This window comes from Agelaius phoeniceus, chromosome 1 (genome assembly GCF_051311805.1).
Source record: "Agelaius phoeniceus isolate bAgePho1 chromosome 1, bAgePho1.hap1, whole genome shotgun sequence".
Classification (NCBI taxonomy): domain Eukaryota; kingdom Metazoa; phylum Chordata; class Aves; order Passeriformes; family Icteridae; genus Agelaius; species Agelaius phoeniceus.
In genome coordinates, this window is record NC_135265.1 from 118632869 (window position 1) to 118659405 (window position 26537).

Below are 26537 nucleotides of genomic sequence, written 5' to 3' on the forward strand. Positions count from 1 at the left end.
CTATAAACTACATAATTTATAATTGATGTAAATGGGTGTTATTATGTCAATTAGGCAGCTGTGTCCTCCACCTTCTCAGTAAACAGAAATGAGTGATAAACCGAGTTTGCCGGGAGAGCCCCTCTCCTCTTCGTAACAGATAAAAATAAATTACCTAGGTAGACCAGGTTGTCCAATTGTTCTCTGGTGAGGTGGATGTTATATGTGGGCCCTCTCTTTTGACCTGTTGACTGCAGCAAATGGTCAATCTCGTCACGCACCGCTGCAAGAGCTTCTGGGTGCCGCAGAAGATAATACATGGCCCAGAATGTAGCTGGAATCGTGTTTCCCACAGAGGCCCACAGGAAGGCAAAATGATGTGCTGGGAGAAAATAAGTGAAAAGGAAGATTAATAGCGTTTATTACACTGATTAGATTTGCAGTGTGCTAATTAAAAGATGTTAGGACACAGACCCAGCCAAGGATCAGTGAATGCTAATGAGGACCAATAGGCTTCTGAAGTCTAATTTTCTGCTTAATGAGAATAGTTTGAAATGTAATGTCGGGGGGGTGGGGGGAATAAGGGGAGGAAATGCAGCTCAGTTATAATCTTTCTCATTATCACCATTAAGTATCTTGTTTTACCACCTCAGCACAAAAAAAAAATCAATTATCATAGAGGGTTGTTTCAGAGTAAAACATTTTATCATTAGCCAATTAGAAAGAACATAAAAAAATTTCAAGGTCGCCATTTTGCCTTTTTATTTCAAAGGTCTATAGTAAATTATTTTATTTTAGACAAGCAATCATTCATAAGTTTCCTACCTGCTTTGTCATAATCTCCAAGCAGCTCATATTTCTCAAATATATCTTGTCTGGCTTGGACCACTTTTGACCCTCCCAGCCATTTTGTCATGTTCTGAAGTAAAAAATGATGTATAAGCTCCTTCCGAACCTTCTTGGTAGCTCCTAGCAACTCAATTGGTATGTTTGCAGCTAAATAGGGAAAGCTGGCATCAAACTTGATAAATTTGTCTCTGATTTCACTAATAACTTTGTGGCCATCTGCAGCAGGAACTCTTCCATATAGTGTTACAAAACTGGCTTCAAACATTACAGAGCAGCAGAATTTGTACATTTTTTCTGTTTCCCAATCTGTTGCTTGTGAGCATTTCCATTCAAATATATCCTGGAGATTTTTCATCATGTGGTCAGAAATGATATCCAAAGGCTTGCCTTGTAGATACTGGTAGATTCTGTGCAGGTTTTCCTTGAGTTCAGGGAATTTTCCTTTTGACAAGGCTGGGTAGTCAAAAGTTTTGGATGCCATTTTATTCGCGAATTCATGAAATTCAAGTTGCTTGCTATTTCGGATGACATAGACGTATTGAAATGGGTCCATGATAAAGGTAATATATCTACCTGAATAGAAGAACAGAAAATTATTAGTGACATGTACACTTTTATAAATCTGGTGACACTTCCAGAAGCAATAACTGAAAATAAGCCGAAGCCTGTGAAAAAAGAGTGCAGAAAAAACCCCAAAGCAAAGATACGTCAATAAATATGAAAAGAAAAAAAAAAAGAAAAAATATGAAACAAATATTATATAGATTTTCTTTGCCAGGATGAAGATTTCACCAGTGTACAGGCTCTTCTATAATCCTTGCAGGCTCTTCTATAATCCTTGTGAAGCCATTTCCATGTAGACAGATCTACTGTTTGTGCCAACAGTTGTGTGTGATCTCTTCAAATGTGGTGCTCTGAAACAAATAGTTTTCTACTCAGGTCTAATTCATGAAAATACAGTGTGGAGTCATAGCAACATTTGGAAACTGTAGGTTTTCACTAGCAGAAAGCAAAAAACACACACATTTCACCTGCACAGAGGAAAGTGAATGGCAGGGGCTGGAGTGGAAAACATGCCACCTAGGCAGCTTTTTCCAAGCAGATGACAGAGGAACTCATAATCTGCCAGTTACAGCTTTAACTGCATGCGGCAAACCCCCAACATTTAAAGCTTTTCTCACATCTGGCTCTTTTTCCCTGAAGCTTTTCTAACTCTTTGTTAAGAATGTGCTTAGTATCCATAACATGACTACCTTAGTTTATGAATGTGAAGTCACAGCCTGTGATGTAGCAGGCACCATTTTTAGCACGGGCTCCACTGTGGGATACACACTGTCCCAGTGCTAGGATCCATTGTGTCAGAGTGTGCCACCAACTTCCTACCCTTCCCAGGGTCCTTAATGAGGTGACACAGTGACACCTTCAGCTCCTTGTACAGAGGGATAGAATTGCATCAAGTTTGCATCATTTGCTTGTTCAAATTGTCCCTGCCAGAGAAGTCCTGCAATGTCTCCCCAAACTTCAAGACAACTGCTGAAAAAAAGCATTTGGAGGAACTACCATGAATCAAAATGCTAACACTCCCAAAGCTCAATTAAATCTTAGCTCTTAATAGATGGTTCTAAATTTAGAGTTCCTGATTCTTACCTTGAATGAAGAGGTGCATTAGGGAAAAAGGGTGCCTATTAAAATGTACACTTTCCCTGTGAAATATCCCAGTCACAAACTCAGGGAAAGAGCAAAGCTTCCAGCACTTACAGTCTAATTCTGTCTCACTAAAGGGACAAATCTCCTTTGATTTTAATGGGAACACTACATGCTTAACTGCGGACCAAATTTGGCTCTGTGACAGATGTCCAGAGATAAAGTAGTCACTACCACTAAAAATGTCAAGTATCCATGGTTACCATATAGTGATATCTGAATTATCATAGTTATTTCATATTCTGATTTATAAACACACACTGTGCCCTATGGTATCTGGGTACACTCTGGACTTCCTCTACAATAACCAGCTGCCATAATTCCCCTCCCAATTACATCAACTGCAATCCCAGTGAACTAGTATGGAAATGTAAAGGACATATCAAGACACAATTTGAACCCTTTTCCTTTTTTGTCAACAGTATGTGAACATTTTTAAGATACTCATGGATTTTGTTTTACTGTAACATAATCAACCATAGCTGTAATTTTAAAGTATATTGAGAAACCAGCATGAAAGAGAGATCCTGAATTCTCAGTCCCCTTTTTAGACTTTCTATGACTACAGAGGCTAACAGGAATTTTTAGTCTTGACTTGACTTTAGTCTTGCAGGATCTTTGTTAAGAATCCTAGAATTACCCTCTCTTTCCAGCTTTCACCTACTTTCATGCTCTTTATTGAGGCTACTATCTTTGTGATCAAAGCTTGGAAAGAATGTCCAGTGGAGCAATTTTTAATAAATAGATTTGGAGTGTTATTAACCCTAAAGATGAAAGCTGGCTTCTTAACTTTGCATTTACAGGGTAAACAATTTAAGTTAAGATTTTTAATTAATATTAATTTAAACCATCTGTCCACCATCTGCTTATTTCTGATGCAAAATATGAGTTTCTTTGTGATCTTTAATCAGACACTTAGCAAACGCACATCAATTCTTATCATTTTTTAAGTAAGAAAATGATTTTCAGCAAATGAGTTTTCAGACAAACAATTTTAGTAATAATTTTAAATCAAAACTCACTCACCACTAGCACATACTTTGAAAAAAAAAGTCCCTGAGAAAAAGAATATTACAGATCCTGGTTTTATTATTCTCATCAGGTTCCTGGTAGCAAAAAGTAAGTATGTAACAAAATATAATTCATTTTGTAGAATCAATTCAGGTTCCAGACCACATCACTGCAAGTCAACAACATATATAAACACATAAACCAAAATATTTCTTGTTGCTACATTTACTAAGGGTCTAGATAATCAGAAAAGTGGAACCTCCCTATAACAAAGGCAGCTTGTTTATGTATGCCATCGAGAATCTAATTTTAGATCCCTTAATTAGAAAGTACTAAAACCTAGGCTAATTAATGGCAGTTAGAAAGTTGTGAGAGTGGGTCTGGGAGCCTTTAACAATTACAGTCATCCTTGCACACAGATGCCCTACATGGCTACACTGCTTACCCCAGTCTCATCCATATAGGAACAGATTGCTAATTACAAAATCGTGCCCCAACACCTCCTCTACATCCTGAACAGCAAACATCCGAAGTGGAACAAACTTTCTCACCTCAAGTTATGATTTTAAATTTTTAAAGTGTCAATATGGTCCTTAGTTTTGCTTTTAAAATCCTGTCCTTGTCCCCAGTCAGGTTTCTTCCCACTGATTGTCCCTGGTGGTGTCAGAGACAAATAAATTAAAACCTTTCATAAAGTTTTCAGTTATTATTTGGTATTTCAAAATGCAGTTTCCCCCTCTACTCCCATGTCTCTCCACTGCAGCTAATGCCAAGACAATCTTTGGAAAGTAACCTTTTCTGAAATCAATCCAAAATCTTGATACTCATGAGTTTCTATCAGAGTACTAAAAAAGGTAATCCCAAATCAGCCAAAAATGAAGGCACACTACTATTTCCTCAAATCATGTAGCCTTAAATATTGAAGATATTCATACAGAAACCACTAGAGACTAAGCCTTTCCCTGTTAGTTTGTAAAAAACCCCTTCAACACCAAAAACTAAGTAGACATGTACATATAGAAATGTCATACTCCAATTCACAGCAGTTTAAGTCACTGAGCTATTTTATTTAATACAGTAAAAACAAGTCAAAACAAGAGATGTATCCTTCTTTCTGCAAAAAGCCCTCTGAATTTTTATTTTTAATGGCTATAGAGAATTCATACTTCACTATCTGGTTCTTCAGTCTGCATTACACCCATGCTGCAAATAGCCTGGTTATCTCAATTTAGTTTCTACAATCTCCTAGAAATAGAAGATTGATGTGGAAAATATGAAAATTGTCAACATTGGTAAATCTGAGCACAGAAGCCAGTATTTGTATGATAGTTAAGAAATTACTCTAATAATGCATTCTGGACCTTTTTAATGCTAATGATGAAAGACAAGCATTTCAGATGGCATCTAATGATGGATGTTATTTCAGTAATGCTTGGAGCAGGCTTCAGCCTGATAAGGAGTTAATGAAAATTACCTTTTGCCTATGAGAGAAAAATGTGATAAGCTACTGTAGGTGTATCATGCTTTAAAGAAAAGAATGACAGCAGCAGTATTCAAAAAGCAAATGTGCTTAGTCAAAACCACGAAAATTATTTTATTAAATAATAATAGTCTCAGAGAGAATGTTGCAGGGTTCATTATCACTCCTATGAACTTGAGAGGAAAAGGACACAAAGTTTAATCCCAAGAAACAATGACAAAACTGTTTCAAGCTCTTTAAGTTCTTACCTAGCAGTCTGCCTATGCTGCTGACCCTTAACAAGCAGAGGGGCTTGGGAAGTATGATCATCTCAGAGCCACAGACTCTCTCTCTCTCTTTCCCCTCCTTATTATTTTCTTTTCTGATATTTTCTTTTTTTTTTTTTTTCCCCAAGACTATCGCATTTACGTAATCGTCCTCTTATTAGGGAGATTCTGCTGAACTGCTGACAATGATGTACAGTGGTGCTGCGCTGGCATGACGTTTGGGGAAAACGATTCTGCTGCACCACCACACAAAACCAATTAGAGAACTATTTTCTGCGACAGGTCAGGAATTTACATTGTTTCTCATAGAAAGATGTGCTTTTTAATTTCTTTATTAAGATGACATCCATGTCCCTTGCGACTTTTAGGGATGACAATCATTTGCTCATCACACGGGAAAGTACAATCAGCAAAATCGCATTACCAGTACGGGGCAACGCCAGAAACTCCAAGCATCGTTCCGCATTTTCCAAATGAACTAGTTTGAGAACCAATAATTATAAAAATATATATTGATAGAATTTTTTGACAGGACCTTTAGACATCCACCAGGGGGGTAAAGTAATGATAGTCCACATACAGCTGGCTATGCTATGTTTGCCGAGCACAGAAACATCATCTTTGTCAAATCAGTAAGACGTACAGAAATCCTGCATGCCTTCGGATCAGGACACGAGAGGAGACACTAACTAGCTTTGGTTTCCTCCCTGACTTGAGGATGAAAATCTATTTCTCTTTAGTGAAGTCCTGATGGTCAGCACTTTTATACTGAAAAAGAGAACTTAAAGTGGTGTCTCTGTTATGATGAATTCACAAAATCAAACATTTCCCTGCACAAGACTAGAATGATATCCAGAACTAACTTTATTTACCTCAGTCTTTATCAAGGGAGGCTTGGCTCAAAACACTTGCACATAGGGGATTATCTGGATGGAATTTGGTTTACCATAGAAATAGAAATTTCTGAAATTAAATTACACTCATAATTGGTTAAACACAAACTTCTAAACATAGTCTTTCATAAAATAATAAAGAGGCAAAATAAGTAAATATTTGATTAAACACTTTTAAGATTCTGAAGTATGACTGTATCCGGTTAATTTAATGTACTAGTATCTGAATTATAGCTATTAATTGGTATTTGGAGGAAGCCAAAACTGTATTATTGTGTGATTTGAAATTAACAATAAAAAAGATTTTATTTCAACAAGAGTTGGTGTTGTACTGTGCCAAACTCACTTTCAAGTTGCAAAAGATCTGATTATACCAGTTTTCAAAAAAAAAAATCCTGAATGAAATTTTAAAAAATAACATATTTAATACAATAAAAATTCTCTTCCAAAGGAAAAAAGGACAGATTTTTTTAAAAGGAGGAAAATTTTTATTAATTAAACACACAGCTTGCAACTAAATTAATTGACTTTTTAAAAAAAAAAATTCCAAAATTGCTTCTATGGAAATATAAAGCTAATGCTACTACCCTAGGAAAAAAAAAAAGCAAACTTTATACTTTACACTGAATATTTTTGTTTCAAGCTCCCTAAAACTACAGGAATAACTAAAAATTATATGGACTAAAGCTGATCATTTGAACAAGGATATCAGCATGTAAAGGTGAAGAAGATTATTGTAACTATCTATATTAATAAGAGCTTGCCTTTCTGAACACAAGAAAATACTGGATTTTATATTGACTTTAGTAAAAAGTAGATCTCTATAGATAGATGTAAATTTATATATTTAACTTTCATTCAGGATTTTAGTTTTATTCTATGTTCTTCCACAGCTAAGTGCCTACGTGAAATCACTCAAATGTTTATATTCAATCTGGCTTAGTAATACAGTTATAAATACAGGAAACAGCAAGGTTATATCATACTTTATTATATTGTTATTTTCAGCAAGCATGATCAGAGTAAGAGGCTGGCAACGGGAAGTTTCTGTGTTCCAGTCCCGATTGTATCACTGAGTCAATGTGTCATTCATTCCCTTGTGTTCCTGTCAACCAGTTGTAAAATGTGTGAGAACAAATTCTGCACTTTTTTTCTTAAGTGTTTTCTAAATTTAATCTGATATTTTTCTGTGCAGTGTCAAGATGATGTTAGTTCTCCTTTCTTTAGGAAAAAACCCACCAATACATATTTTAATGTACTGGCAAAATCTATGTTAATACAGTACATACCTACAAAATCTGTCAAAATACATATATACTTAGAGATGTAAATAAATCCCCACATTGATAGTGATATTTTATAGAGAACTATTATGCTTACAATATATGCAAATTTGAGGGATTTTTATGGGTCTATGCAAGAGAAAAATGTTTTGGGTTAAAGAAGATTCTAAACTAAACATTTGGATTAGTATTTAACTTCACTGATGGAAAAAAAGCAAGATACATACTAAAATATTTCTCACCAGCAATATGTACAGTGAAAATATCTCCAAATTTCTTTTGCTGATCCAGTAAGAATTTGTAAGCATCTTTTCTAAAAATCAGAGCTTTCCCAAGGTAAGGAATCCAGCCATTTATTAGTGGGGGCTCTCCAGTCTTTCTGTTAAAAGCAGAAAAAAAAAACCAAAACAGGAGTTAACTTTGGCATGAGAGCAACTCATCTTTATATCTATTTATATATTACACTTAGACCCACCATTTACATCTGTAATTCCTGCAATGTATAATATGTTGTACAGAAAGTTCTTCAGATATGATGGCAGGTTAAATCTAATCACACCTCTGAGCACTGAAGGCTCCATGTGGTGATTAGGAAAAATAAGTGAGAGAAATTGAGACGCATTTAACTACAGGTCGTCCAGTTATTACCATTAAGTTATGAACACAGAAAAATGACATTCAGTAGAAAAGCTCCCAGCAAAGAGTCATCTCATTTTCAATATTTGGTGTGTCAGAGGAAGATGTATTGGAAGGCAATTATGACAGATTTAGGTAAATAGGACGCCGACACATCACACAAAACAAGTATCCTTACAGATAACATTTTAGTAATTTCAGCTTACCAGCACAGAGAACAGCCATTCTAACTAAATAACTTTAAAATATAGGATAATAATACAGGCTGAACATTAACTGTAAAAAATCTTAGTCTCTTCATATTTATAGTCTAAGATAGAAATGTATCTGGACAGTTTAAGAAGAACGTACAGGTATTGATGTTTGCATCCCAGTTTAAAAAAGCAGCCATGGTGCGTTAGTTATCTTTACAGAATAGTATAAAATACCTTTAAAGAATCTACTAAGTTACTTTCTTCTTTAAAAGGAAAAAAGGTTCCCACACTGTTCTACTCCTGACTGTAAGTAAATATATTTCCTTCATGCTGGTCTTTAGTTGCTTGAATCTGATTTACAACAAAGAAACATAAAGCGTGCTTGTTCTGGAAGGGATTAAAACAAATATTCACAAACAACTCTGCTGCTACATCCCATCTGTGAAGGTGACTTATACTACATGCAGAACAACTCATTCTGATTAAACACAAGATATTTACTAGCTTGGATCTAATCAAAGATCAAGGGATCACAAGCTTTACTACTATCATACACAGCATGGATTTTTATGTAGCTGGATTAACCCTATCATAGTCACATTCCCCCTTGAACTGCTGTAACATAAAAAAAAAATTTGAAAATTAAAATAACCATGGTACGCTGTATTTACTTTTAATTTTACTTTCAAAATTAAAACTTTTTGGGCAGAAAAATAAAAGCCAGAGATTTGCCCACTTACTTAAAAGAAGTTATTATAAATTTAATTTACAGATAAACAGATGTGGCTAAACCAAGATGCATATTTTGATCTCTGTTTAACTGACTACTAACTTCAAATTTAAGTTTCCAAGAACATCTTTTGTCCTCTGGAAAACCAGTACATCTTCTTATCCGACAGTCTCACAGTCAACAGTTTGCTGTGCCTTTTTAATTTCCTTAAGTTTTGTGGCCTTGGCATTTTGTGTGGTTGTTTTGTAGTGTGTTTTTTATATTGAGGAGAAGCTCAAGCTCCTCTTTCTTCAATACCTCCCAGAAACCACCACATTAATCATCCCCTTGTGGTCAAATAACAACATTATTTACTCAAATGGTCCAGAAAACTTTGTAATGTTTAATTTTGTTTTAAGTGAATAAAAGCAAAGAACTAATCTGAGATTACATGAGAGGGATCACTAGCCCTGGAAGCATAGCAGCCAACTTGATACCCTCAATTATCCCTTCCAAGCCTGTAAAGAATCTGGATGATTTACCCATTTTTTTCCCCCTCAGACTATTAAGTCCTGAGAGTGTCCGCCTTTCACTTCCCTGGCTGGAGACTACGTCCTGTAAGTAGCATCCTGACAAATATTTAGATAGGCTTTTTGTCATCTCCTAATTGAATGCATCTAATTTCACCCTCCATGTTCTGTCATTCGGTCAGAAGCTGTATTCTTCACGAGCTCTCCGCCGGGTAAAAAGAAGGCAGCTCAGAAATCCAGGGGAAAATTAACTTAATGCTCCAAGTCTTCGGGATCACATCAGGGAGACATTTTGCTATTGCAAAGACGTGAGGGTCATCGTTCACTTCAGACATGTTTAGCTCAGCAGCAATAAGCTTAACACTGTTAAACACTGTGTCAAAGCTACGTGGCTTTCAGAGAAAAATATAACACCAGTTCAACTTACGACCCACAGCAGACTGATAACAGAAATGTGTCTTCATTTCTAGCTTTCTGTCTCTTTGGGAGATGGAGGTCATCTCCACGACTTATCAATGTCTGCTAACACACAGCACAGAAAAGAGCGGCCGCTCGTATTTCAGTGCCTCCCCAAATCCAGCGCCTTTCTGCACAAACCTTCAAGCAGAGCAGTGCAGCCAACCCCATTTCCTGAGGGATTACCACCTGCATCCTGAGTATCTCCAGAAGTCTTCATCAACTTTGGATGCTAAACAGAACCATTAACAAAACCCACAGAAACTTTTACTGCTTAATTAATTTGCTCATGAACTTTAACTCTGGACTCACGCTTCACAGAAGTTGTAAAATTTGATAATTAGGGAAAATATTACAAGCATTAGAGTTATATTTTACTCATGACAAATATTTTGTTGTACCAAATGCAAAATATAGCTAAGATATATAATAGAGAGCGATGAAGCGTTTTGATGGAAATTTAGGACTGCAACTTTTTAATTTAAGCATTCAGAATGTCTTAGAGGTTACATTTTATTCAGGTCTAGTCTAACTGCTTAAATTCTAAAGTATTTAACAAACCTCACGATATTCCCAGGTCTTTTCACTCCACATATTGGGCTGGTTTTGCTTATATAGAGGAATATCTTTACTTGTCTGAGAAGCCTCTGTGAAGTCAGTAAGACTTAACGAACAAATTTCTCACATATGTGAGTGAATTTTACAAATAAAGCATCAGCAACATGTCCAATGCAATCTATAAGTAGACGGATCAGTTACAAAGTGGAGGGAGAGCAACACAGTTGTATCATCCATCATTGTTAAATGGATAATTTCAAATGGCATTATGCAAAAATCAGCTGGCTACAAATACAGCCCATAAATAGAACGAACAGATTTTGATAACTAATTTTTCGTTGCTTTCACAGAGAAAAGAGACTTTCTTGTTAGCAAGTAATAGAGTTGCAACATCTACTACACCAAAAAAGAAAAGTTTTGGAGTTGGTTTACAGTTTCCTTATGGGAATATTTTTCAGCTCACCTAAAACACAGGAGGCAGTAACTCAGGTGTGATTATTTAGCTACTGAGGTAAGGCAATACTAAAAAATGTGGATGCTGTATCTATGTCTCACTTAATCCAAGCAGCAGTGATGCAATAAAGCAGGAGAAAAATGAGCTTCAACATAAGTATTTTGGAAAATGTTCAATAAAAAAAAATAAATTGTCTCTAAACATTATGCTTTTATGTAGTGAAAGGGAATTATTTTGGAAATCCCAGAAAGTCATTTGTAAAGGTCTCTGAACACAACATCTTTTTTTTTTTTTTAGTTATAAAGAAAATACCCTAAAGATTCACAAGCAAACAGACTTTGCCAACATGATCTCTCACAGAAATATTATTGCTTTATAAAAGCACACAAAACTATTCTTTTCTTGGTTTCACCATTTCAACATCACTGCAGTGTGAGGCATTGAACCCATGTAAATGAGAGGAGAATCTTTCTCATCTCACTGGTTATTTGTATTCCAAAGGAGCAGATGCCTTTCAAATTATGCAAAAACCCACAGCGCATCTTGTACTATAGCAGATGAACAGGTTAATTTTTCTTTTTGCACATAATAAATCATAAGTGCTTTAACACCCATAGTCGCATTTCATGAACATAAACCTTCTGTTTAATAATGTCTGTTTACAACTAGAATCAGACATACAGTAATCTTTTGCCTGGGATAAACATTAATCCAGATCTGTCTAGAAAAATTATACAATTCATTACCATAAGTAATCTCTATTGTGCCCCATGCTTAACCTTCATCTTTTTTTCCTGTCCTATAATCTTGCAAATCCACTGGTGGTGTATGATTGGCATCTGGTGTTAAGGCAGCCTTCACTGCACACAGCGCAGCTGAAGAAGCCCGACAGGAACACGTCACTCTGCAGGGTAACGCCAGTTCAGCTGACCGCTTTTCACAACAACTTCCACCAAAGGCAGAGAAAAACCCACCAGCCCAGGAGAAAAAGGTCTAACAATAATATAGAATGACCCTTCTTTTGCCACAGAGGGGTTATTTTCACTTTCCAAACCTCGCTATCATTCACAAAAGTTAAAGTTAGTGCTCTGAATTTTCCATAGTATCTTTGGACAAACAATCATAATACCATGTCCAAGCTGGAACACACCATGTCAGGGGACTTTAAGGAATGGAAATGGATTGGTACAGAGTAGAACAAAAGCTATTATGAACATGTCAAAGCAGTTAGAGATTATTCACAGGCTCGATCACAATATTTAAGCAACAAGACATGACAGACAGTGTCTTTCCAGGGGCTTATGAACACTCTAACTGTGAGGAAAAGAATGAGGCCAAAGGCTTCAACCCCAAGAAAGGTAATCCCCAGAAATGTGGTGTCTGGAATGTCTTCTTGTATTATGAGAGAGAGAACACAGGAAACTTAGGACAGGAGGAAGCCAGTGAGTCTTTCTATTTTTTTTTTTATTTTGCAATTTTTCCCCTAGACCTACTTATAGGTGTTCTACATCTATGAGGACAGAAAATAAAATTTTCTGTCAAATATTTGGCCACAATGCAATTTTTGACATTTATAAAATTATGCATGTCTTAAAACCTCACCCAAATTATCTCACTCAGTGATCTCCTGGAACTCTAAATCTTCCAGGTTGAATACATGCAGTACGAAAAAGCATTCCCTGCAGAACAAGCCAGATGAGAGTTTTAGCAATATACAATCTTTTACCCTTGGATTCTCAGCTTACATAACTTCCTGTGGAGGTAAAGACATTGCTCCTATCTGGTCACTGCTTTCAGATTTGTGGGGAGTAAATGGATGCATCACCTTGAGAGAGACACGGGTTGACTAGATGAAGTGCGAATCCTGGACAGAAAAACCTCACACTGCTACTGCCTATACCATGCCTAGGTAAAGTGGCTTCATACTGCAGTACTGATCACCATCTCTTTTCCTTTAGGATAAAAATCACTCATAAAAGGAAAGGACAAAGACACAGAAAAAAGTAGAAAATACACTTTTGAGCACTCCAAGGAGAGGAGAGTTTATCTGCGCTCCCAAAAAGAGCAGTACAGCAAAACAGACTCTACAGGTAATGTGAGACAAACTGGGAGAAATGCTGACAAAAGCAAATCAACCAACTAGTGAATTTTTATAGTGATTTTTTTTTTTTCCCCCAGAAAAATGCAATCCTTTTGTTGAAAGCTTTTCGTGTCAAAATTTTCTGTGATTTTAATAAAAAATACATTTTTTCTCCTTTAAAACCATACAAGGTTTTATTGCTAAGATCTCCAACTGTAATCCATTCACCACAGGAGCATCTTCTTTTCTCTCTCTTCAAGCAATTCAATCTAGGTAATCCCCAAATACCCAAAAATGTCAAGACCTAATAACTCATTCAGTAACTCTGAAATATCACTCTCTAAGAAATCTTATTCCTTTGCAGTTTAGGCTAAATTATATCAAGAATTGTACGTTGACATTGTACATAGCAATTCTTCACACTGCACACTGCGCTGAAGGACACATCTATAAATTCTACCTCTATTTCTAGTTACCAGTTGGGACATTGCCTAAGAAGCCAAAAGGCAAGTAAATACCATTGTAGGAAAGTAATCTGAACAGTTTTAAAATGGAAACCCACAAAGAAAGTGCTTGTGGCTCAGGCTTTATCAAAGGCTCAACATTCTGAGAAATTTTACAATACCAAATGCAATGTAAAGTTTCATAACAGCCAGGATAGGCCAATGAGACAATAATTCATCAGTATTAAAAGTTAATACAAATTTAGGGCCCATAGCCTTCATTTTGCAATCCCACTTTGCTTCTGCTCTGGGTAAAGGCTATGAGAGCAGCCAAAACTACTCAACACTTTCCCTGACCAAGCCCAAGGTCATTCTATTAAATTTTACATTTGAGATTATTTGTCCAGTCCACGACTTTTCCTTTCTTAATTCAGCTTTAATTAAAGAAAAATAGGCTAGGCAGAGATGATGTGAGGTTACTGATTTCATACCTGGTACCCCAGGTAGGGTGCTGTGCATTGGTATCTTCCTTATATTTTCCTATGCCCTTCTTGAAGACAGTCAGTAACAGAGTCTTTTCAGTCTCCCCAAGCAATCTGCTTCTCCTCACATCTAACCTTTAACTTCATAAAGTAGTGGGCTTTATCTCAAGCCCACTACTCCTCACTCTGTCTGCAAAGGATAAGAGAATAAATTATTCCCTTCACTTCTGCAGGAACACTTAATGCATTTAAAGGTACTTATTATGTTCTCATTTAGTCTTTTTTAGGTTAAACAATCTCCATTTCTTCCAGTATTTCCTCATAACTATTTTCTAGATCTCTATATACTTGTATAACTTCTTTCTTGATTTTTCACACCTTTCTCTATGGCAGTGTCTGCACTGAGCACAGCAGTACAATTACCTATTCCATCTCAAGGGTGACACCCTTTGCTTCCCAGCACAACCTCAGCTTTCTGTGCAAAATCACCAGCATGTTGATAAAAATCCAACTTGGGAACCATTACAGCTCTCAGCCTTTTCCCAGGGAAAAAATTGTGCTCCCATCCAGATGCTGTTGATTAGTCCTCTGTGTTTTCCAGTTCGCCATTTGGAATGCTAATCCCTCCTTTGCAGGCTCGCAGACACTCCTCTTTAGGTATTATCCACAAACACAAACACTTTTTTTCCTCATGTTCATGTGAGAAGGATAGTATCAGAAGATCCACCTGTATTTCCTTTCACTCCTATTAGGAACATATTTATGCTGCACATTAACTGACTTTACCCAATGACTTTTGTCTGATATCCCTCTCTTCCCTAATTCATTTCTGCACTTCACTATACTGCTTTGCTGCATTTAACACATGTTAAAACTGTACACAGTAAGTAGCTCATAGTAGGAAAATCATATTAACCGTCTGGCCTGGAAGTGACAAGTGAAGTGTGGATAAGAATGTCAGCACTCCCCACAGAAATATATTCAAACAGGCAGAAATCATTCCTTACGTAATAAAGAGCAAACAAATAAATTCAGGAAATCTCAGAAACAGTGGTGGGACATTATCACATTTTAAAATCCCTGGTAACAAGGAAAGAGAGGAGAATGCTAGATGGAAAAATATTGCTGCTTCTGTATGCAGCAACAGTGTTTTCTTTGAGAATGTAGTATGTAATTTCAGCAGTAAAAAAATAATTAGTGTAAAAATCAAGTATTGTTTTCTATAAAACTGCACGCTAAATAATGCAGGATGATTATTAGGACAAAAAGGGTGATGAAAATAGACCCTTCATTTAATGCAACTGAGCCTTCCAGAAGTTTGGAATCTTGGTTAACCAGACATCTCTATAATCACCAGAGAGAAAAGAAGCTTTTTGGAAGTATTGGTCTTTATTAATGATACATCATTAAGGTCATCAAGGTATCTCCACTAGATTTCCTCTAATTCTGTCTTTTCTCGTATTTGTTTTTTTATGTCAGTTTTCCTGACCCACTCATATGAAAATCTTTTTCTCCTGCTTCCGATTCCTCTGCATACTTCCACCCTCTTGGGATGCCTAGATGAACTGCCATGACCATTGAGCCCCTTTCCCACCCACTGTTTACTTTCTTCTCAAACCAGATCTTCCTTCTCCTGTTCAGATCTGGGTTGCCTTTGCTCTTATCTCTTGCAATGTGTTCTTAGTCCAGCTATTGTCCACCTGCTTTCACTTCCAGTTCACCCTCAGCCAAACCCCTTCTTGAATCCTGACCACCACTGTCACCACTGTGAACCACACACGCTGCAGTGGCACAGAGCAGAAGCAAGGCTGTTGGTGAGTCCTGTCCAGTTTCCCCACTGTGCTCTCCTGTCTTCCCACACCCATCTGTTGTCTCCTGAATTAGGCAGAGACAGGAACAGCCTTTCTACAGTGCATGTCTGCATTGTTCACTGCAAAAGTATCCTCAATTCTAAGATCAAACAGTACCAATAAAATCACACTCTCTCCATCTCCTCTTTCAGGGAGTATTAGCCATTTTCAAGAGGCAAATGCAATTCATCAGGATGCATGTGTGTGTGTACACATGTATTTATCAATTATGTGTTTATATCAATCAGATTATGCATATTAAAACAGATTATGTGTATATAAGCATACTTCTATATGCACACACATATGCATTTATGTGCACATACTTCTATATGCACACATATGCAAACATCATAGGAAAAACTGAGTGGTGCCATAACTTCATTTTTTTTGTTGCAGTAACACTAACACTTCCTATGTTGTAACACAAACAGTTTTATTATAATATTTTGGGGTTTAGCTGCAAGCTTCTGATGTTATAACCATGGTGGCATTGTGAGTATCAGTACCACCCTTTTGACCTAAGTGCATTATATACCATTACTGACCAGCAACAGACCACTGCAGAAAACTGCTCTGTCCCTCACTCTGTCTACCATACATAGAATTTTCAAATACCAGCAACCCACCCCTGATTTATTGAGGTAATTAACTAGAAAACGGGGCCACTTACTCTATCTAAAAATCTCCATGTGCATAGCTTTAGAAGAAGAAAAGGTTTTGCATTTTATCTTTTTGAAAAAAGATGAAATACAGCTAAGATTTTTAATTAACAATTTCATGACTCCCACAGTTATGGCCATGCATTCCCCAAGTGGAAGCACAGAAGCACATGGTGATCTGCAAGCAATTTCCCTCCTCTCCCCCATGAGCTTCAGATGTCAGACATTTCACAAATTGTATTACAGAATTAACAGTCAGGACATATTTTGCTCAAAAATGTATTGAAAAACCCCAAAGTGTAGTCTCAACAGTTGGATAAACACAAAAATACTCCAGGTACCTTATTTAGTTCACTTATTTGCAAATAAACTCGAAGTTGATAAAATGAGAGAAGGTAACTAATCCTGTCAGCAAGGCATGTATCACAGGAAAACAGCATTTGAATATGTACTTAGGTGAATGTTTCAAAAGCTTTAAAGTCTGTAAGATGAACACAGTATCAGTAGGTCTTCTCTTTCAAAGATTATTCAATTATTCATATTTTCTTTCCAGATACTTCTTTTTCCTCTTTTCCTTCCAGTGCTACAAGTCTATTGCACACATTAAGAGAAACAGTCTTCTAATGGGATTCCCCACAAACATTAATTCTCTCCTTCTTCATCTCTTTCTGCCACCAACCTAGATTAACACCTTAGTTTCTCCTTCTGAACTGATTTTCCTTCTCTCAGCAGAAACTGCAGGTGATCTATTTCAGCAGAAAGCATGCAGCAATCTGCACTCTTTATCTCTGGCTTTTCACTAGCTGCAACAAGTCTCTCCTCTTTTTCCCCTTCCTAGATGTGCTTCGGCATTCTTTACTCCTCTTCCAAAACTTCTTTTCCATTTCACTTGTACCTTTCCCTCCTTCTCTCACCCTGAGCTCTGCTCCAGCTCTGCCCCTGCATTCAAGAGCATATGGGTCTTTTTTAAATCAAGACTTTCTCATAGTTCACATTGGATAAGTCCTATCCCTGCCTTAACAAGCTGCCACAATTAGGGAGCCACAAATCCAATTACTTGCAAATGTATTTTCCTAGGTCTGTGTAGTGATACTTTTAACATAAATGTACATATGAGCAGCACTTTTCTATAATTCATACTATACACTATGAAACAGCAATCTGATGGACTCGGGTCTGAAGTGAATGGATATGAAAAGTGCAGTCTTTTACTAAGCAGTCTTGGGTAGGACTAGACTGAAACTAGATCTCTCATTATGAGGGGAATTCTGAAGTATCTTAAAACATTTTTTTATTTTTAAATTAAAAAAAAATAGCCCTTAAATATATTTCCCACAAAACAGCTGCTCCTCAATTTTATTTAGCAAATATCAAAATGAAGCCAGTCACAGCCTTCTCAGCTTGCCCACAGCTTTTCCTAGGATGCTGAAAGGACTTAACGACAGCGATGGTGGTGCCCTGTCGTCCTCGGGCAGATTTGCAGAGCAGCTTGCAGCCACCCTCAGCCACACCGAGCAGAGTGTGGGTCGTGTGTCTCACGGGCAATCTCTGCCCGACCTCCCCCTGGGGTGCTCTCAGCTGCTTTTCCCTCTCCTGAGCCTAAAACTCTGCTAAGCCCTTAACAGATTTAATATGTATTAATTTAGGAGCATCAGTGCATTGCCTGAAAACAATGGTTTGACGCTTGGAAAATATATTCCTTTAATTGGTCTGTGGCTGCCCTTCTTAAATATTTATGTAAACTCTATTGTGTTCAAGGGCATAAGGGTTAAACCTAAGTGAAGCCTTGTATTTGTGTGAGTTCTCTCAAATGTAATCTCTGTTGGTCTTAGGCAAACTAACTAATTCCAGTTTTAGGTAAATCAAGAATACGTTTTCATTCTGCAGTCACAGAAAGTAAGATATTACTAACTGAAGATTGAAAGATGGAACAGTGACTGGGACACTATAGGGTCTGAACATGTTTTAAATCCCTCTGCTATGAAAAAAGAAGTAGAAAACATAAATAAAATTCTCAATTTTTTAAATTAAAGTGAGCAAACTTGGGGACTGTAATCAGAGACATTAGAATTCAAATGAATACCTGTTTAATTTTTTTCTTAATTTGATTCCTGTACAAAAAAATATTAAGGTTATCTTTCTGAAGAATATTAAGATCATCTTTCAATATTAAGAATATGAAGAATATTAAGAATATTAAGATCATCTTTCTGAAGAATCCGGGATGGCTATATATAAAAATATATTATCTATCCTTTTATTTTCTTTTTTCAAAACCAGATACCATCCTACTGAGTAATTTCATAGAATAATGGAGTAATTTAGGTTGGAAAAGACCTTTAAGATCATCACACCCCACCATTGCCCTAGCACTGACAAGTCCACCACTAAACCATGTCCCCAAGTGTTACTTCCACACAAGTATTTCCAGGGACTGGGACCCAACCAATCTTTCCTGGGCAACCTGCTCCAATACTTGACCACCCTTTTGATGAAGAAATTTTCCTGACATCCAATCTATACCTCCCTGTGTGCAACTTGAGGCCATTTCCTCTTGTCCTACCTATTGGTACTCGGGAGAATAGACTGATCCAGTTTCAGGGAGTTGTAGAGTGGTTAGGTCACTCCTGAGCCTCCTTTTCTCCACCTCAGCTCCTTCAGCCACTCCTCATAGGACTTGTGCTTCAGAACCTCCACCAGCTTCCTTCCCACTCTCTGGACGTGCTCCAGTGCCTCCCTGTCTTTCCTGTAAATTCAATACTAGAGCCCAAAACTCAGCCAACCCATGATGAAAAACGGGTGAACACCAGGGTTGGAACCAGGTATTGATCTGCTGGCTCTTCCTATTTTTCCCCACCATTCCCTGAAAATAGAGGAGAACACTACTTGTGCAACTGCTCCTTTAGCCAGTCATCCCAAGCCCTGAGGTCTCTCTTGACTGCCCTCAGACTTCTTGTTGGGACTTTCAGACTGCCACCTGAAAAATCAATAATGGATGATAATCTGAAAGCCATAACAGGGTGGGAAGGTTTCTCTTCACATCTTTAAGCTGGACCCAGGAGGCAGCAGACTTCCCAAATAGGTGTGACCAGTCTGCATGTTGGGCCTTCTGTTCCCATTAGAAGAGAGTTTCCTATGACAGTGACCTGTCTTTCTGCTTTCTGGAAGTGGCTTTGACAGAGGGTGTGGTCTGACTTGACCCTGGCCACACCTCCATGCCGGATGAGCCCTCGCCCTCACCATTGTGCAGCTACACTCACAGAGCCTCACCCCTGTTAGCCGGGTGCCTGGGGAGATGGGGCAGTCACACAGGTGATGCTCCTGCTGCACAGGTGATGCTCCTCCTGCAGGAATTTATCCCCATTGCTCCCTATCCTGGAAGTCACTGTGTTCAGAGAGGAGAGGGAATCCTCCATATCCAATGGGCTGTTGTCTGTTGGGCCTGTCTCAGGGAAGACAAGATGAGATTCCAGTAGTCTGTCTGTCTATCACACTCCCTGATGCTCCTCAACCTGCTCATCCTTGTCTCATTTGAATTTGAAATTTTATTAATAAAGTGTTCAATATTTTTCAACCAGCTGCTTCAACGGGTACCATTACAATTGTTTTGGAGCCCCACATAATGAAATTATGATTCCCAAACAGCAAATGAGGCAGCTGTCTATATATGGGACACAAAATTCACAGAAGTGTCAAAACTTCATGAAATCTTAAAAGCTTAAAGCATTTCTGTTGAAGAGATAATAAGCTTTACAGGTTCTAATGAAAAGACTGTAGATATAGGCAAAGAAGGAGACTAAGATTTAGAACACCTCATCCATGTTAATCCATGGATGCAAGCTCAGGACTATAGACTGGTGACTCACCCAGTCATTCCCTTTGCTTAAAAGGTTTCAAGACTGGCTTCACAGCACCCATCTAGCACAGAAGTCTGTAGGAGTGGGTGTTTTGAGTGCATTCAAGGATGGACTCTCATGTGTCTTGCCATGTGACCTAGGAGCCAGACCATTAGCACCCCAAACTGTGTCATACGACTGGTGCTGAATAGAAAAAACAGCACAGATTTTGTCCTAGAAAGGACCTCAATATTGCTTGCCAGAAGACAGTTGGATCTGTAAATCCTCCAGCTCAGGTTGTCAGTAAAGCTGATATGAGGTGCTGGGTCTTGTGGATGCCCTGGGCATCAGACCCTGCTGGGATGAGCCACCTCTGACTGATCATAGATACAGCAAGCAATCTTATTTCTATCTGGATGCCTGAATCCCAAAACATGCATTCCCATTGTCCCAGTGTTTAAATATTTGCAATTTTGTCACATTCTGCAATTTTTGTTTGTTCTTACTGAAAGCTATTGTGTGTTAAAAGTACAGTGTAAAAGTTTTCTTTATTCCAAAGGAAAAGTGGGTATCAATAGCATCATAAACAGCTGGAGAAATATGGACTCACTGAAGTCAATACTAAACTGAATATACAACTGATTGTGGAAAGATTTCATACCCTGTGCTGCACCAAGAAGTAAGGCATGGGGTGAGTCCTGAATTTCATAATCTACATGCTATCCCACTGCTCATAAACAACTGGTGACATTATAGGGGTGATGAGGAGTGCATCAAAGGCATGGCCAAAGAGTGCACTGACCATGCTGAATTTTGTATTGAGCGTAGGCAGAAATCCTAAGTTTTCATAGCTATAGCTCTACTCTGGTTATAAACTTGAGTTCTCTACCACCAATAACTGTTCTGTATTTTATGCTGTATTATGTACCTTTGCTATTTTTCAGTTATGAAAAAATTACAAGAAAATGAAAATTAGAAACAAAAGGTTACCAGTAAAATTTTTTAACATTTCAATTCCAAAGATTTGCACCATTCTGATACAATGTAGCCTTCTGTTAATGATGCATCTGTCATTTTATTGACACCCTTAAACAGCTTTATTCTCTTTTCTAATTAAGAGACAAAGCTGATTATGTCAATCTATGAACTGGCATCTGAGTGCTTTAGTTAAAATGTAAGAAGCAATGAATATGACTATTGTTATGCTAAAACAAAAAACTTGGGAATTTTTACTGGAAAACCCAAGATAGCATAATATATAATGGCTAAATTAGAACAGATTCTTCATATTCATGCAGATGCACATGTGATTGTATTATATAATTAAATGAAGATACTGTGTGAAAAATTAATTCCCAGTAATAGAAAACATAAAGCAACAGTGATACATAATATGCCTGACTAAAATATGTGAGGAGAAATCATCAGATCATAAAATATCAAACAAATAAATGACAGACTTAGTTATCAATCCTCAAGGAAAAATTAAGTTATTAAATAATCCAAAATGTTTGCATGTCAGGACATGATTTCAGCTCCATCCTGCTGCTAAATCAGAGATACCTACTCAGTAGGCTCTTTTAAGACAATACTGTGGATGGGATGAAAAGCTTACCCTTGTAGGTAGAGGTCTTTGTGTCTGGATTGTCACAGGTAAGACTCTGGAACAATCTCCCACACACCAGCATGAATTACTGCAAACTGTCCTAACCTAAAAAGGCCAGGGAGAAGACAGCAACAGGGAACTCCCACAAAGTCAGATGATCTTCAATGTTTTGGGATGTTAGCAGTTTTCAGACTCAAAGATAACACAAAACAGTTTTCCCCTCAGTTCTGATCAAAGGCAGCAGACAGAGGTTATGTGTCTCTTCTGGCAGCACTAGATCTTCAAGACCACTACTGGTGCTTAGCTCCTGGCAGGAAAGCACTGAATCCTTTCCAAGGAACTCAACTGATTCCATGTTTGCAGTTCTTGCTGATGGTACTGGGTGTCCTCAGGACAGAGCTTAAAGTACTGCAGTCTGACACAGCTCTCCTGGCATCAACTGAGCTAAAAGAATTTACACCCTGAAGATTTAGTCTTCAGCTGCTGACTGTGTCAACCAGTGTTGGCATACATTCAATGAACACATACATCTTCCCTCTTTTTCTTTAAAAGTTTCTGTTCTAAATTATCAGAAAAAGCCAAGATATTATAAGCTATTATATCAATGGCATTAAATTTAGTTATAGCTTCTGTGCTCCCTCACATGCACACCACACCTGTGGCTGCAAACTACTATTCTTCTACCATTTGCTCATCAAGGGATCATAGACTTTTGTCTGAGGTAAACTACAGGCAGTGAGTGGAATGCCCATGACCTTCTACTTTGACCTTCATGGAGGTTTAGTCCACGGGGGAAGGGAGCTCCTCACACTTTTGCTGAAAAAAAAAAAAAAAAATGCAAATATAAACTATAGCCTTTGTACTGTATATATGCAGGTTAAGAATACATCTCTGGATAACTTATGGAGATGTCCATTACTTATGAGACCAATGGTCTTGGCTCAGTACTTCCAAACATCACTCTACTTCTGTTGCACGTCATGAAATACCTAGCTGACTGAAAACAAAATTTTGGGAATGGTTTTAAGGAATTATTAAAAGGGATAACAATTTTTCCTCTTCTGCAGGATGTCCTCTAAGGGTCCACTCAGTAACCTGCTGTGACTAATCAGTTTGGTAAATTTCCATTTTGACTACCCACTAGTAAGGCTGGGCTGTTCTCTGTTTAGTGAGAGAGAGGAAGGTTTCAGCCCTTTGGCTTGAAAAGAGTCTTCTTTTAAGAATGTAATGGTCTTCTTTTAAACCACAAACATTTTGTTCACACTGAAGTAGCAAGATTGAAATATTTACATAAGAGTTTGGAAACAAATTACTCTCTTAACTGCAGCTTCCCTCACGTATAGGATCATACAGAGGTGACTGACAACAGCATCAAATCATCCCAGTACAAAATGCAAATACCTGGAGTTAGGATTATTGACTGCTGTTATTTGTTCTTAATATTATTAGGAATTTTCATCTTAAAATAACAAAAAAAGAAGTAAGCAAATTGAATCACAGCCTCACGTTCTTCTTACAAATCGGAGGATGTTTTTAGTTTATAAGAGCAGGAAAATAAAAACCAAATTACAATCAGTGGTATAAATCCACATAGCAGTATTAACTTAAATACTGCTATTGCTAGGCCAGATAGTACTTGTTAGAGATGATATCTCATTAACACTGATGCACTAACAAAAATAACAATGGTGGTCACAGAATACAAACACCTGCATATGTGTAGGATTTACAAACCAGTCATTAACAGATGAGATTCTCAGGGAAAAGGGACTCTATATAATCCGAAGAGCTCTCAAAAAATGCCTTTGAAAATCATATTAATAAAAATCAAACCCTACCACTGCACCTGTCCATGGCCCAGGCACAGAATTCTTCTTGGCTGTGCTGGGATCAGTTCTGACCACAGCCAGCCACTGGACCTCTGCCAGCCACAGCAGAAGCTCTGGTCTTCCAGCAGAATGGGCATCACAGCCACTTCCGTGCTTTTCCCTTTCTTGTCCCCTGACTCTCCCTCACCCCCCTCCCAACAGCTCCTCTGGATGGGCCAGAGGACATGGCCAAAGGAAGGGAAGTGCAGCCAAGACTTTGCTATGCCCCAGCAGCCCCTCTCTGCTGTTGCAGGGTCATTGGCAGCCAGAATGATTTAGAGCAGCCTTCAGGCTATTCTAACTTACAGTGAGGGACTTGACTGACTCATTGCTGCTCCAGGACTGTGGGAACATAAAGCTACCTTAAAGCCATTTCAGTCATCCCTGCTTCTGAGCTGTGCTATTTTATCCTTGCCTCTGACTGAAAAAAAACGGAGAGTGTGAGTTGTTTATGCATCTTGCAGCTGCAGCAAGTGGTGGTTTCCTTTGCCTTTCTTCTGGCTTTATTTGTTGGGGTTTTTTTTGTGTCTGTTTTGGCTTTACAGCCAGCTCTGGTAGTGTTCATAGCCCCGCACTCCATCTGAGACGGTGATTTATGGCAGTCCCTGCTCTATTGATTGGTCTTCCAAAGCTGAGGCTCCCGTCAGCTGCAAGGCTGTGGGAAGGCATGCTGTGCTGGAGTTTGCTGTCTGCAACTAGGACAAGCAGCATTCTTGAGGTTCCCAAGCATGCCATGCCCATCAAGAATAATTTTGTACTTTAGCATCTTAATTTTTACAGAATCAAATGCTAGTGACAAGCTCAACTGAAGAGAGATCAACTGCTTCATCTCATTGCTTATCAGCTTTGCTTACATTTTAACTCTGATGGAACTTTGGATTAAATTTCTGCATCGATAATCTGTTTTGTTAGGCACAGAAAATATCAAACTACATTTATTCTACTAATTCCTGTAGCACTCATGCACTTACATATACCTTCAATATTCTCTTTCTTTTTATATTTGCCATTTTAATTTAATGCTCTTCATTGCAAATTTTTCACACTTACCCTCTTTGTCCTTTTCTTCTATAATGCCTTTATTAAATGAAATCTTTTTTAAAAAAAGTACTTCCATTTTTTAATATTATTGCTTCTTCTCTATCACTATCTAGATTTAACATTTCATTGAGCAGACAGTTTTAATTTTCCATTTCTCCAACTGTTCTTTCATTAGACTATTTCTTAAGTCTTTCATTTTATTTTTCTCTTCTGTAATTTGCTTTTAACCTGCCTAATGGACTTGTCTCTTTTGTAATTTGCTTTTATTCCCTGTTACTCTCCTTGTGACTTCTCTTTGTTGCTCAGTGCTGACAAGTGTTCTTCCCCATCCCCTGTGAGTGACAGTGACAGCATTTGAGTGGTAGCTGGCAGATTTAGGAACAGTAAGTATCTGTCTGAAAAGATTTTATTTGGTTTTATTTTTATTTTGACTGTAAAATCAGACCTCTCGAATCCTAGAGCACCAGGGGGCATTGTTTCATTTAGAAAATAAAAATTGTCGTGATAGCTATTAACTTCCCAACAAGTCCACTGCAATACCAAACAGAGCCAAAGGGAAACAAAAATGGAGCTATTAAGGCAAATGCAGCAACCACAGAGGGTTACAGGTCAAATGTTTTAGTGCTTAAAAATGGGTATTATTCTGGAAAGCTGCTCTACAGTGAATCAGAGGTGTTGTACCCCTGACCTCCACGCCTCTATGCCTCAATGTTCAACTATAGCATTGAGGAGGAAATAAGGAATTGGGAGTTACACTGACAGCTCCTGAGCAGAAACATGAATTTAACCAACAGTGGAAAATATTGACTGAAGTATCTAGAAGGAGCAGGCAGTGACAGCCAAGGGAAATTACATATAAACATAAAGAAACTGCCTGAACTGCCATTAAAATGAATGGAAATGTAAAGCAACAGGAGAAAGTGGAATGTCCCACAGGTCCAGCAGCTACATTTTAGTGAAATAATTAATAGGCTGCATTTCACAATGAATTGCAGGGTAATAACAAACATAAGTGCAGCTTCACAACTGACTAAACTCACAATAGCAACAAGCAATCCTATTACCACTACTGAAACAATCCTGTTTGCCAAAGAAAAAGAGAAAAACAAGGCAGAAAAACTCTCTATAATTATGAGGGAAATCATCTATGTAACAACTTAACTAATGCCCAGAAGCTGAATGACTCACAGCATTAAGAAAATTAGAAGGGGTGCTCAGTAGTATTATATAATTCAGGACACGTACATTAGAATACCATGGTTTTACCATGCCAGCAACAAATTTAAGCACTATGCAGTACAGGGCTCCAAACTCTGCAGATCACAAGCAAATGCTTAATTCAAAGCATAGAGCAGAATTAAGTGTGTAGCTATATACAGATTATGGATCTACATGTCCAAAGATGGATTTTTGTTATTTGGATGAGAGGCATTGTTTGTTTGTTTGTGGGGTTTTGTTTCGCTTTATTTTGTTTAGGGGAAGTTGTTGTTTGTTTTAGTTTCATTTTCATGTGATTTGATGCTTGTGTAGCTTCAAGAGCTCCTGCTCTAAGTGTGTTTATAAGGAAAATTACATGAAATGCAGCCCCCTCTGAATTGCCTGCTGCAGGTGAGGACCTCCTGATGGAGCTGATGGACAGCACTGTGTGAAACATAAACTCTGCTCAC

At 37.7% G+C, this 26537-nt stretch overlaps 1 protein-coding gene across 2 annotated transcripts in view; it reads right to left on the minus strand.

The window, feature by feature from the left end:
• Positions 1-26537, minus strand: part of CYP7B1 (cytochrome P450 family 7 subfamily B member 1) — a 125126-nt gene that overhangs the window by 14330 nt on the left and 84259 nt on the right. Inside the window, exons 2-4 of one of the 2 annotated variants that reach the window (XM_077186020.1) lie at positions 7693-7844; positions 805-1401; positions 155-361 (exon numbers count right to left, since the gene is read on the minus strand). In XM_077186020.1, coding sequence (XP_077042135.1) covers positions 155-361; positions 805-1401; positions 7693-7844 — 956 coding nt within the window. The remainder of the gene's footprint in view (positions 1-154; positions 362-804; positions 1402-7692; positions 7845-26537) is intronic. The other variant, XM_054643958.2, reaches the window with a different exon arrangement.